The sequence below is a fragment of the Barbus barbus genome (assembly GCF_936440315.1).
Source record: "Barbus barbus genome assembly, chromosome: 1".
In the NCBI taxonomy this organism is placed as follows: Eukaryota; Metazoa; Chordata; class Actinopteri; order Cypriniformes; family Cyprinidae; genus Barbus; species Barbus barbus.
In genome coordinates, this window is record NC_136729.1 from 29953545 (window position 1) to 29968494 (window position 14950).

Here is a 14950-nt window from a genome sequence, read left to right on the forward strand (position 1 = left end):
TGGATGCTGCTCTGGCTCCCTTGAGACTCCAGGGCATCCGCATACTCAATTATATCGACGATTGGTTGATCCTAGCTCAATCAGAGCAAGTGGCGATTCGACATCGAGATGTCGTTCTCGCGCACATAAAAGTGCTGGGGTTGAGACTGAACGCCAAGAAAAGCGTGCTGTCTCCAGCTCAGAGAACCACTTATCTAGGCGTGGTGTGGGATTCGACCACGATGCAGGCACATATGTCTCCTGCTCGGATCGAGTCGATCCTCACTTCAGTCAAGAGAATGAAAGAAGGCCGGTCACTCACTGTCAAGCAGTTTCAAAGACTGCTGCGGCTCATGGCAGCTGCGTCCAACGTGATACCTTTTGGCCTGCTGTAGATGAGACCCCTACAGTGGTGGCTCAAGACATGTGGAGACAACCTTGTTTCTTGTCTCAGGGCTCGGTGCTGGGAGCTCCTTGTCGCCGCGTAATGCTAGCGATGGACACATCCCTCACCGGTTGGGGAGCGGTCATGAGTGGCCACCCTGCCCGCGGTCTGTGGAGTGGTCGCCATCTCACATGGCACATCAACTGCCTAGAGATGCTGGCCGTGCTTCGAGCACTCAAACATTTTCTCCAAGATCTAAGAGATCACCATGTGTTGGTGCGCACTGACAACACAGCGGTGGTCTCTTACATCAACCACCAGGGAGGTCTGCGTTCACGCCCCTTATACAAGATGGCGCACCAGATCCTTGTGTGGTCCCAGGGCAGACTTTGCTCGCTGAGAGCCGTCTATATCCCTGGGTATCTCAATATGGGAGCAGACATCCTGTCGAGGCAGGGGCCGAGGCCCAGGGAATGGATGCTTCACCCCGAGGTGGTGAAGCAGATATGGATAGTGTTTGGCCAGGCACAGGTGGACCTCTTTGCGACTCAGGAGATAGCGCAATGTCCCCTCTGGTTCTCTCTAGTTCCTCCAGCTCCTCTGGGACTGGACGCTATGGTACAGACTTGGCCGAGGCTTCGTCTCTACGTCTTTCCCCCAATCGCTCTGCTCCCGGGAGTTCTGGCGAGAGTGCGCCAGGACGAGGTCAGCCTACTTTTGGTAGCACCATTCTGGCCAGGCCGAGTTTGGTTCTCGGACCGGATTGCTCTCCTCGACGGCTCTCCATGGGAGATTCCCGTCAGGAGAGATCTCCTCTCACAGGCAGGGGGCACTATCCTTCACCCCCGCCCGGAGGTGTGGAAGCTGTGGGTGTGGCCTCTGAGGGGGCACAGCTCATAGCTTCCGGTCTCTCAACCGAGGTTGCTGAGACCATCCTCCAATCCAGAGCTCCCTCTATGAGGAAACTGTATGCCCTGAAGTGGAAACTTTTCACTTCTTGGTGCGGAGACCGCCACTTTGACCCAGTTAACTGCCCGATTGGTACAGTGCTGGAGTTCCTGCAGGACCGTTTCTCCGCAGGTGTAACCCACTCCACCCTGAAGGTTTACGTGGCGGCTTTATCGGCCTACCACGTCCTTCTCGGTGTCCAGACAGTGGGTAAGCACCCCCTGGTTACACCTTTCCTCCGCGGTGCGCTGAGGCCTCCAGTACGACCCGTGTCCCTACATGGGACCTGGCTGTGGTTTTAGAAGCTCTCTGCAAGCTTCCATTTGAGCCTATTGAAGAGATCTCTGATCGCCTTCTTACTATTAAGACTACCTTTCTTCTGGCGATATCTTCTCTAAAGAGAGTTGGGGATTTACAGGCCCTGTCAGTGGCCCCTTCATTTCTCGACTTTGCGCCTGGTTTGGCCAAAGCGTTCCTCTACCCTCGATCGGGTTATGTCCCTAAAGTCCCCTCTTCTATACCACGGCCTGTCATGCTGCAGGTTTTCAGTCCTCCTCCCTTCCGGGAGTCCAACCAGCAGAAGCTTAATTGTATGTGTCCAGTGCGAGCACTGGACGCATACGTCCACACAGCTGCCTTGTGGAGAAGGACGCCCCTTACTTTCGTCCGATTCTATGGCCTTGATCTGAGGGCCTCTCCAGGCTCTTCTGTTCTCTCGCCCTCGTCGTGCTACTGAGGGATACACACAGGGCAGGTCTTGGAAGTCTGGTGGCGTGGGCATCTCGTTCCCCTAGCGTTTTTGACGCAGCTCGAGTTCCTGGAAGGGAACGTCTCAGGTTACGTATGTAACCCTGGTTCCCTGAAGGGAATGAGACGCTGCGTCTCGAGGCCATACTTCCAGCATCTCTTCTCATTCCTAGAAGCTCACCCGCCTATGACGTCTCGCCCTTCCATTGGACAGATTACACTCTATTTCAGAGCGCGGTCACGCTGAAGCCGTTCCCCTAGCGTTTTCGACGCAGCGTCTCATTCCCTTCAGGGAAACAGGGTTACATACAGTAACCTGAGACGTTTTCTAGCATTCATATAACTATGGATAAACCTGAAACTATAGACGAAGGATTGGAAATTAATTTAATTTACAAATAAGGTAGGAATGTGCATACTCTTAAATTGACACCTGCCACAGTGTTTTCCTCTTTGACTGTGTTTTAAAAACAATGTGGAGAGGAGAGGAGAGGAGAGGAGAGGAGAGGAGAGGAGGGTGTGGTCTTAATCTTAGCACTCAGCATACCCGGTTAAAAAAAGTCACTGCTCGCTTGATATATACACACACACACACACACATATACATATACATACATCTATATCTAATCTGTACTCTAGATGTTACAACAGCTGTCACCTGAAAACGTTTTGCCATCACCTTGTTGTAAGTTGCACTATATTTTATTCTTGTCATACAGACAGACATAGCAAAACTGTGAGACATTAGGAAAGCACTGGTACATGTTAGGAAGTGCCAGATGTGAACATGCAGTTAGATACGAACCCACAACAACATATTGGAAATACACAGAGAAGGGATTTTGGAGAAAAAAATAATATTAATTAAAATGTTAACTGCTATCCTGATTACAGTATCTTGGCCCTTTAAAATGTTTGCTGCTTATGGGCGAATAAAAACAACAGGCCTCCATTATCACATTGCTCACAGGGTCATGGGATGAGGCTGAGGAGCGGCAGCAGAGATAAGGAACTCACACAGGCTGCGAGAACTCCGGAGGCTCGTCGTTGACATTGGCCATTCGAATACGCACAGTGGCCGTGCCGGTGTGGGGCACCTCGCCCTTATCCACCGCCATCACTACGAATTCATACAGGTGGTTGGGCCTCTCGTAATCCAGAGGGCCTGCCGGGAATATAGTGCCATGGGCTGAAATGATGAAATCTGGACTAAGCGTGTAGTATGTGATCTCTGCATTCTGCTCCGAATCGCAATCGTTGGCTGATACTGCAAAAGAGAGAGAAATACAGGAGGTGGTTGTTAAAAACAAAGAAGTTGCACTACCAAGAAATGCAGCATCAGCCAATAGGATCAATCTTTATTTGAGTTTCCCTGTGTAAATAGCTTGGGCATATGCGCTTGTCAAATGAACGACTAGAATGGTTATACATGACTGGCCATCAAAAGATCCCAAGCTGTGAGTCTTATTGCATCTGACAACTACAGTAAAATGCAATGGCGTTCAATAAGGTGTGAGCCTGTTTCAAATTAACTTCAGAATACAGCATTGCATACACAGTAGCTGCTATGCACATCAACTGAACTAGTGTTGACATAAAAGGGTAAATATTTCTCGAGCTGAGGTCCAGTTTCCCTGATTCTGCACTTTAGAAAACCAACAATTTCTGCTGAATTGTACATTACACATTTTCAGTAGTATATTATGAATGACATGAACAGAATGGATCAAGTGCATACATGGTTGTATCTGTTAGCATTATTTAATGGACCTGAGCTAACATGAACACGAATTAATAATAAACAGTTATTTTTATTACCTAACATCAACAAAGATTAATAAAAACAGTTCTTTAAAAATGTTGCCTAATTCAATACATGTTGTCAAAATTTGACTGAAATTCAACAGTAAACTATCTGATTACAATGGCATCTGATTTTAGTCAATGAAAATAACATCTGTGTACTGTGCTGGCAAAATGAGTCACAATGAGCAAATTTTCAAAAATGAGTTATTTAGTCAACTTTTCCTCCACGTCTTTTCTTAATAATAATTACTATATTAATAATCGCAATAGAACTATTTTTATTTTATCATTGTTATTATAAATAAAAACACATGCAAAAAAGCAGCAGAACAAATATAAGAAACAAATAATGAATTACCCTTTCCATTTTACATCTAAACAAAAGCATTCAAGTAAGAAAAACAAATAATCAAATGTAAAAATCACTTCCGTGTGTTCATTACAAATAAATGTATTATTAAAACTATAAAATAAGTTCAATGAAGTGCAGCGAGTGATCTGCTCTTTTATTGTTAGATTAACATTAATGAGACAGACGGCCTTTATTAAGACGTACTATAATGCACGGATCTAATATAATGTTACACATCAGACGTTTATCCCCAACAGTTCCACAAACGTTCACTTAAAACATAACAGATTGTGTTTGCATGAATACTTCTAACAGCCATATCTAACAGCCATATCACCCTGCAGCCCAAGACCGGTTGTCCACTGAAGCTAAGCAGGGTTGAGCCTGGTCAGTACCTGGATGGGAGAATGAAAAACTAGGTTTCTGTTGGAAGAGGTGTTAGTGAGGCCAGCAGGGGGTGCTCACCCTGTGGTCTGTGTGGGTCCTAACGCCCCGGTATAGTGACGGGGACACTATACTGTCAAAAAGCACCATCTTTCGGATGAGACGTTAAACCGAGGTCCTGACTCTCTGTGGTCATTAAAAATCCCATGGTACTTCTCGTAAAGAGTAGGGGTGTAACCTCGGTGTCCTGGCCAAATTCCCTCTACTGGCCCTTGTCTATCATGGCCTCCTAATAATCCCCATACACTTGATTGGCTCAATGACTCTCTCTCCTCTCCACCTGTAGCTGGTGTGTGGTGAGCGCACTGGTGCCGTTGTAGTGTGGCTGCCGTCGCATCATCCAAGTGGAGGCTGCACACTGGTGGTGGTTGAGGAGAGACCCCCCCCTCATGATTGTATAGCGCTTTGGGTGTACAGCAATACACAATAAAGCGCTATATAAATGCATTGATTCATTCATTCATACTTAAATACCATAGTTCTGTGTATATTTATCAGGATCGTGCACAGTCAGAAGCGCCATTCATGTGGGTGCTTCAGATGACAGTTAGCGTGAGAAGCGAGCAGAAAAGGTACTTACGTATAAATAGCAATGATTTTAGATGCTTAATTACTATTTGGATCGCTAGACAAAGGCTTAATAAACTAATTTTTGTAAAAACCTCAAATTCGACTAATCGACATTTTTCACTTTTTTGCCTGTAGCATTCCGACTCATTTTGCCAGAATGGGTCACATTTTAGTTGACGAGAGAGTGTAAAATGAAACTAAATTTAACCAAATTATATATATTTAATCATGTTTCAGCATTTAACAATATGAAAACTTTCCTAGCTGTGAAAAACTTGAGCTCCTAAACTAATATTACAGTATGAGTTCACTACTGTCTTAAGTATTTTATATCTTCCAATATGTTAACTAGGCCAATGATCTTTTGAAGGCACTTTCACTGATGGCTTCCATTATTGACCCTCCAGTTCTCTTACAGTTTCTTCAATTCAGTTTGTGTAATTCTCGAAGTGTGACAGACTTCGCAGTGATCCCAAATGCACCATGTGAGACTGTGTCCTCCAGATCACACTTAACAAGTCCTCGTGGCTGATCCCAAATCCCCCTCCACCCCACTCAATTCAAATATACTGCAGCAAATTTCAACATTGGAGAGTAAGAGTAAGATAAAGACAATAAATTAAATATGATAATACCATACTGATACATCGGCTGAGTCCTAATCTTCTGCTGTACCTACAGTTGAAGTAGACCCTCAGCAATCCTGCAAACCCCATCCATTACAAAAACGACTGTTCTCCCAGATGTTTAAATTACAAACTGTCCATCTCATTCATTATGAATGTTTGATTAAGCAGCCACATGTTACAAATTATCCTTGAAAAGTAGCCTCACTTTTGTTCTTCTAGGCTTAACTTGAGCAAGCAGGATATTTCGTGCTTGGTGGAGACAATTGTTATGAAGCCCACACAGACGGGTGTGCAGATGCTGGTTGGCTTGCACCTGCTAATCAGCACATCTGCTGTACACCTCCCTGCATCACCTTTCGCATTCTGCCAGGAGCCTCTGTGTTAAGCTTTCAAAATGTCTGCCAAGACCTGTTATTCTCCAGGACCAGCAGTGCTTATTTTTAATCACGGTAACTTTCCAGTGTTTGTTTGTTTTGTTCTCTTTTGTATGCCGTTGTGCCTGCATTGGCAGTCAGTCTGTCCTCTGCAGTTGTTGTTTTGTCCATCACTTTATTTCTGTGGTGCTTTGATAGCAGCTGTGGTTGTCTAAAATGTAATGAGAATATGAAAGCTCTTCTTATCATGGCTGGGGGCATTTGTTTTCCATTCTGTGTGTTACAAGTGCACTCTCAGGAGTTAGTACATAGACTCCAGATTCAATGTGCAATTTAGATACATGAAAGGGCACATCAGGGGAGAAGTGCTTCAAAGGTGGTGTTAAACAGAGTGATAGAGGAAGAGGATCGCATCTTCTCGCCTTGTTGTCTCGGTATGTCTGAGAAATGGACTTTCTAAGGCCATACGAGTCTCATGGCAAAGCCACAGGTTGACTAGAGCCTGTTCATGGACTGTTTGTGAATTAGTGAGGTCCAAGGGGTCCGGTAACCCATGTTTGTGAAAGATATTTTCTTTCTTTGATAACTTTGTCTAGTGCTCTTATGAACGTGTTTAGCATGACTGTGAAAATTTATCATGTCATATCATGATTTTTTTATTTATTTATGTTTTATTTTTGCGTTTTCCTTACCGAATGTCGTATCCTGTCAGCAATAATATGTCCATGGGCTTTTTTGATTTTTGATTTGAGATTTTGATCTGTCGGTGATGCAGTGTTGCCAGATATTTCTATTAAAATAAACAAAACCCGAAAATAAATCAAATAAACCTGAATTATTTCAAATCTTTAAGTGGAAAAGACAAGTCCAAAGACGCTTATAATAGCTGGAGAGCCTGTGCCCTCACTCACAACTCTCTCAAGCCTCGTTCACTCAGGCAGCGTACCATGGACGCTAAACACTCTTGCAAACTGTCTAAACTGAATTATACATGTCATGCAGACATTCATATGAGGAGTTTTAAATAGCAAATTAGTCATTCAGAAAACAAATTTTATTTTTGAACATGGCAAATTTACAGAGGTCCAAACCTCAGTGACCTCATAGCTGGCTATGGACCTGGCTAGAAAGGGAAGGAATAAATAAAGATAAATACTTTTTTTTTTTTTAGGATGAAGTCAAGTAGCGTCGAAAGAGAGACGTTTTCAGCTGTGCTTGAAAATTGTCCGGGATTCAGCACTCCGGATAGGGATGGGAAGATCACTCCACCAGCCAGGAATGGTGAACGGGAATGTTCTGGAAAGTGAATTTGAGCCTCTCTGTGATGGTACCACAAGGCGTTGCTCACTAACGGATCTCAGACTTCTGGAGGGGATGTAGATTTGTAATAGTGAGTTGAAGTAGGCTGCTGAGGCTGCGGCTGTTCTATATGCAAGCATCAATGTCTTGAACTTGATGCGAGCCACAACCAGTAGCCAGTGCAAGGAGATAAAAAGGGGTGTAACATGGGCTCGATGAAGACCAGTCGTGCCGCTGCACTCTGAATCATTTAAAGGTTTGATTGTGCTTGATGGAATATCTAATCTGACTTTTAATAAATTTAATACATCCTTGCTGAATTAAATGGTAACACTTTAGTATAGGGACCAGTTCTCACTATTAACAAGTTGCTTATTAGCATGCATATTATCAACATATTGGCTGTTTATTAGTTATTACTTATAAAGCATGATCATATTCTGCATCCCTAATCCTACCCAATATCTAAACTTAGCTACCTTAACCAACTATTAATAAGCAGCAAATTAGCAGTTTATTGAGGTAAAAGTCATAGTTAATGGCTTGTAAATAGCAAGAATTGGACCTTAAAATAAAGTGTGACCATTTAATGTTTTTTTTTTTTTTCAAAAAATAAAAACAAACAACATCTTACTGACCCTAAACTTTTAAATATTAGCATGCAACATAATATTACAGCATCTGCACATAATGACATAAGTACAGAACAAAGTCACATTGTTAATATACTATGTATGCACCAGCAACTAAAACCTTCTTGACTAAAACATGAGCAATAAAAAACAATAAGTGAAGTGACATACGGCCACGTATGGTGACCCATACTCGGAATTTGTGCTCTGCATTTAACCCATCCAACGTGCACATACACAGCAGTGAACACACACACACCGTGAACACACACCCAGAGCAGTGGGCAGCCATTTATGCTGCGGCGCCCAGGGAGAAGTTGGGGGTTCGGTGCCTTGCTCAAGGGCACCTGTCGTGGTATTGAGGGTGGAGAGAGTGCTGTACATTCACTCTTCCCACCTACAATCCCTGCCGGCCCGAGACTCGAACCCGCAACCTTTAGATTACGAGTCCGACTCTCTAACCATTAGGCCATGACTTACCCAAAATTAGTACAATAATTAGTGGGTAACACTTTAGATTAGGGAAGACTATTCACTATTACCTATAGTTGCTTATTAGCATGCATGTCGCTAGCACATTGACTGTTTATTAGTAATTATATTGCATTTAATGGATGACCAAATTATTGATCCCTTAACCCTACCCAATACCTAAACATAACAACTACAACAACTACTTTACAAAGTGTCAAAAAAACAGCAAATTACAAGTTGATTAAGGGAAACTCCTAGTTAATAGCGAATATGTGTTCACTAATCTATTGTATTACAACAAATTTATAATATTTCATGAACCTGATTTTAACAAGGATGTATGTATGTATGTTATAGTATGTATGTTTAATATATCAGATATTTGAATATTTGGTTTCAAATGTTATTTGCTTCCACAAAAATTAAAAGCATGACAAAAACTATGGCTAAAATGAAATTTATAAAAATAAACACTGGGTCTTTCTACTACTGTATGTAAGGGCTATGGTGCATTGATGTGCAGGTCCACAGACTTACCCTGCAGAAGTGACGTTGCAGTCGTGACTGTCTCATGGACGCCGTCTTTGCTATAAATGGACTGCTGGAATTCTGGAACACAGTCATTCTCATCCATGATGATCACTCGCACCTGTGTGAAACATTCAAAAAGGAAGACAAAAATAGAAGGGTGAGAACTGTTAAGGGAACAAATGGGGCAGATCATAATATCTTGATTGTGAATTATTATCAGGGAATACTGTAAGTTAGCACATCACTATGACTGTCCCCAGTGTTTCTCAGAATCTAAGAAGCTGCTGCCGTTTCAAAAAACGCCTTGCCAAATAAGCTCTTTAAACACACATTAAAGGCCATATCCTATCACTCCTTATAATCATCATCCAGTTTTAACTTGGCCCTTTCCCACTGCAAAATTATTTTTTGCAGTGGGAACAGTTATGTTTACAAGCAGTTATGTTCTTACATAACCAAGCATCTGTGCCTGAAAAAAATACAGTTGTAAAGTAGCGAATCTCAACACAAAAAGACAAACGTCCACCAATATCACATGGGTATGTTATGGTTCTTTATGATTTGTTTAAAAGCATCAGGGAAGCTGAAAGAGGCACCTAATGCCTCCCATAAGACTGAATTAAGCTGAAAGTTGCTGTCTGGAGGAGGGAAAAACACTGTGTGAGTGCTTTTGCCCTGACACTGTTGCTCAAGCTTCCTGGCAGTTGCTAAGTGACTTTAATAACCTACTCACTTCAAATTCAGAGACTGGAAAAATAGACAGGCCTAGTCAGAAATGGTAGAAATTGTAACAACAGTTCAGAGTCTACAATGTTACTCATATATCTAACACTAACAGAGGCCATAATCCAAAATCACAAGAAATAAAATGCCTTCATATAAGGCTGAATCAAAAGAAGAGCTACACGACAGGAAGATCCCTGAGGGAAAGTTTTGTGATCTTAGTAACTGTTCAGAGTCTGGTTTTATAAGTTTTACTTTCAGTGGTTATTCTGTTGATAGTACAACCAATGATAACCAAAGATATTATCTCAAAAGAGATCTGATATGACTGATACAATCTGGGAGTACAAAGATGATTCAATTTATTGCAATTTGTCCAGCAGCTTGTGATCACTGGATAAGGGTTATATACTGTAACGTTCAAAATCATTATTATTATTATTATATTAATTGAGTAACTTGTCAGTGTCGTATTATTTATTATTTACTTATTTTTAACACACAAAAAGCAGTTTTAATATTGATAATATAATATAATATAATACATTATAGAACAGAAAACGTTAAAGTTGTATTTTAAAACATAATATTTTTATAACAGATAATAAATGGAAAATGTATATCCAATACAGAACCTTCCATGGGTTTTTCAGGCCTGGAAAACAATTACAAATATCGCTGATATTTTCAGGTTGTCCATGACTGTGAGAACCCTAATAACTGTGACTGAACGGGCCATAATTATTGACTGTAAAGCTTCTTCATTTTGCACATTGTTAATTGTGTCATTTTGCACCGTGTTTTGTTTTGTGCTTTAGCACAGATGTTCGGGGTCTCCAGAAACTGAGATGTGAGAAGAGTTATAGAGTGATTTCATGGTGACAGATGGGCTGCGGTGTGGCTGAATGCAGAGAATGCAACAGGCACATTTCTCTCTGGACCACGTCTCAAGGGTCTCTTCAAGTCAAAAGGGTCTGTCAGTCTTTTAGTGTATTTTTTTGTCTGCATGTCCTCTTGCTCCCCATCTGCAGTTAGACACACGGTGGCTGCATTGTTTTGTGACATTCCCCAGCTAATAGCTAGGATCTTGGCTGGCCTGCCTCAGGCCAGGACAGATGTATGGATCACTGAGCAGCCAGGAGACTACATCCTCTAGGGGAATGTTACTGTAAAAGGAATGAACGGGACTGCAAGGCATCTCTTTGATTTCAGCTAAATTGTTGCCCTTACATTTCCCACAGTGTCACAATCCTCTCGATTATAGTTTTTGTTGTTGTTGTTCAGCCTAAGTATATTATCAATATTATTCAAGTTTACATATAATATTAAAATTGAAATTAGTGAACACTTAACACACAACAGACAGTGACAATCAGCAAATAAATAGGTAAAACAATGAGTTCTTAAAATCCCCAAACAATAACAAACAGTGGTTTGGGGGAAATAAAAAAAGCACAGAAACATAAATAATGCCAGTATGTGGTAAAACAATAAGATTATAACACACTAACCTCATAATTTATTCATGCTGCAATGGTGGGAGCTTGCAAATTGCAATACTGCTCAATATGAAACTGTTTGTTCAGACAACTGTTTGACTAATTGGGACAAAATTTAGGGGAATTTTGTTGGTCTAACATGCGTTTTTATAGGGATTCATAGTAATTCATTTTATCGTAGTAGCTGTGATCCCGCGTTCAACACAAAATATTTTTAAACTGTCTGTGTTACGTGTCTGTTTCTGTTCAGTTCCGTTTTGACCTTATTTGGTAGTTCCTGTTCTGATTTAGTTAATTCGTAATCATCATTTAGTCCTGTCACCTGTGTTTAATTAATTATCTAGTTTGCTCTATTGTTTCCGTCTCCTTTATAAGCATTCAGTTTAGTCTTTGTCCCTGTCTTGTCTTAAAGTTTCGCTATTGCTGTTTCCCTGGAGTATTCTTCTCTTTCTGTTAATAAAGTTGGATTTCGTTTTGTATCCTGTGTCCGTCTGTCTGCCTGGGAAAGCGTACCGTGACAGTCTGTTATCTATATATTTTTCCATCTATCTAGTAGGGATGTAACAATATTATCAATATTGTGATATAGCGATAGGAAAACTGTCTCGATATTATCGTGGTCACATGACCATATGAAACGGTAGGTCTTCTGGGCAAAATGTGTAGTTTTTAAAATATATTTAAACTTCTTATTTTAACATAAAAAGTCTTTAAAATTGTGTTTATGGACATTATGCTTTGGCACAATATGGCTTCATCAAGTCTGTTTGCGCTGCGTGTTTCAAAGTGAAGCGTACACATTGCTGAGGCAATCAGCTCATGATCCGGTGCTTTCAGTGCCTCAGAACAGCTCCGTTCACAGTGAATGAATGCAGTGAACTCATTTCTACATGTGCTGTGAGTTTAGCATGCATTTGGGAATGCAACGGCCACCAGTTATGCTTTTTCGTGGCAGATGTTTACAGCATTTCACTTCATTTGTAGTTAGACACGTTTTTGTAAGCATTTTTCACTGAAGCTGGAGTTTTCCTTCAAAATAAAAGCTCTATTGCCATTTCCGTCTAAATAAAAGCTTAAAAGTGCAGTATGAATAGAGTGGTGGAACTGTGATGTCACTCTGTAGGCGAAAACCCGGAAGCGAGTTAGAGTCCCAGAGTCAGTGGTTTTTTTTTAATGGGATTTTGGTTAAATCTCTTAAATAAAGTCCGTGATTCACACAAACTCAAGATACTTTGGGGGGTTTTTGCCCTGAAATGCGACATGTCTTCGGAGGGAAGATTCTCGTTTTATTGCTTACTGATGCAGAGACTCTGGTTCGCACCATAAGGTAAACTCATATTACAATTATTACATGTAAACACCACATTTGCCGGCTTTACGTGATGAAAGTGAAACTTTAATGATACATAGTGCTTAAAGCCACGTTAAAATTAAATGTTTACGGCCACATGAAGCTGTTAGAAAGCATATAGATTGTAGAAGGATAAAATAACATTTTGTGTAACCTTCCTAACAAAATGAGAGCCGAAATATGGTGCTTTGTTCACTAAAATTAGCTTTTAGATGTTAAGATTAAACTTACTCACTCTCCTGTTATTTAATAGATTAAATGCACTAGAATTTTATTGAATAGTATATGTGTAGACACGTTTTCAATTAAAATATTCATATTAATCAAGGATTTATTGACTTTTAATGCACCTTATTTCGAAATGTAAAGAAAAACGTGCTTTCTTATGTCCTTCAGTTATGATTATTTAATTTATTCACTATACTATTTATTACTAATGTCTCATTTCAGTTTTAGTTTGGCTCTAGTTTTGTATTTATTCCAGTTTATATGAAACGGTTCATAGTTCATAGTTCATAGTTCCCCCACTATATTGCTGAGAGCTAGCGGTCTAAATGCAGTCCAAATTAAAAATCAGCGACAGGACAGAGATAATTAAAAAATAAATAAAGTACAAATATACAAAATGCGCAGTGTGCAAAATAGCACAAACACAATATACAAAATAGACAATTTAGTATGTACAAGTATGTTAGGCGCAAATTTGAAATGTAATAAGTATGTGTGTTAAATAAAAAATAAAAAGTATGATAGTGTTTCATGTTTATTGTTAACCTGTTAACCTTCACCCCCATTTAGGGCCTCGCAGGTGAAAATAACCTACCTAAATTAAAATGGTAACAGTTTGTGACAAAGTGTGCTTACACAAACAAATTAGGTATCTTTGGAAAGAAGAGACTCTGGGCTTTACTATCTATCATCCAGAGTTGATAATGCTCAAAAAGATAAAAAGTTATAGGCACTGACGTGCCTTGAAAAATATTTTTCCACACTGAATGTTTTTTTATTTCATATACAAATACATGAAATAAGTCCTGGAGCAATCCAGAAAAGTAATGGATCGAAAGCCATGTGTCTCATGAGTTCATATTTCAAATTTGAAGAAGATACCGGGAAAAAATTTGAAGATAGAAAAATGAGATTCCTGCAATATTTTTTCTGAAACTATTTATAGTCCCCCCACCCCCCTGTTTGAGGAAAAATAACCACCAAATGGATTGCAGAATTATACAAGCTATTTTAGTCATTATACATGTTCCTGCATAGTTTTTCAATTATAAAATAATAGACAGATTTATTTGAGCACTAAAAAATACAAAAATAATTATTTGAGTAATAAAAAAGGGAAAAAAATTGAAAAAAAATGCTTTGTATATAGTATGTATACTGAAGTATTCTTCGTTATTCGTATTACAATGATAAATATCACTGCCAGACGTGAAGTGATATTGCCAGACATGGTCATAGAGTCAGTAAACACACGCTGATGTGCTTCCATTCAGATTATAATCAAACAGATGGGCCATATAATCAATAATAGCTGATCAATGAATCACAATGATAGCCGTCATAGAGTCGCTAATAAACACGCTGATGTCCGTCCATACATATTATAATCATGCAGACACACACACACATATAAAAAATGTAGAAGAAAAAAAAAAACAGTTTTTTATGGATAAAGCAGATCGCTAAGTTATGCCCCGCTCAGATGACAGTTGCGTCACAGAAGCGTCACTGCCGGCAGGAGGGAGCGCCAAATTCAAATAATCTATATTCCGCTTTTCTGAGACTTTTTTTTTCCGTAGACGGTCTCATTATGTTTGTAAAACCGTATGCTGCAACATCGTTTTGTTTTTTTACCACCAAGATGCTGTTTTTGAGCGTAATTTATTCCATAACGGACGCGAACAATAACTCTCTGAAGAAATGAAACGTAAACAAAGGAATATTCATCCTTATTACAACGTTATTGTTTCGCTGGACTAAAAGTGCTCGCTGGGATGTTGTTCTGTGGACCCTTACCTCTCTAACTAAACTGGGATTTCAGCAGTGGACGCGTTTGTGGCTCGTTATTACAATGATAAAGGTACGTACGCCTTTTTTACTCTGCGTGTTTGGATGTGTACTGCTTACACAAATGTAGCAAATTTGTGCCACTCATTCCTTATAAGCTTTCCATCGAAAAACAGCGATCTGTCGTCGAT

General features: G+C 40.3%; 1 protein-coding gene across 1 annotated transcript in view; it reads right to left on the bottom strand.

Moving 5' to 3' along the window:
- The window catches only part of LOC306876406 (neural-cadherin-like), a gene marked incomplete at both ends in the record, with an annotated part of 304042 nt that overhangs the window by 157808 nt on the left and 131284 nt on the right, over positions 1-14950 (bottom strand). The window contains 2 exons of the mRNA XM_079427539.1: positions 3077-3326; positions 9177-9288. Of these exons, the coding sequence (XP_079283665.1) occupies positions 3077-3326; positions 9177-9288 (362 nt within the window). The remainder of the gene's footprint in view (positions 1-3076; positions 3327-9176; positions 9289-14950) is intronic.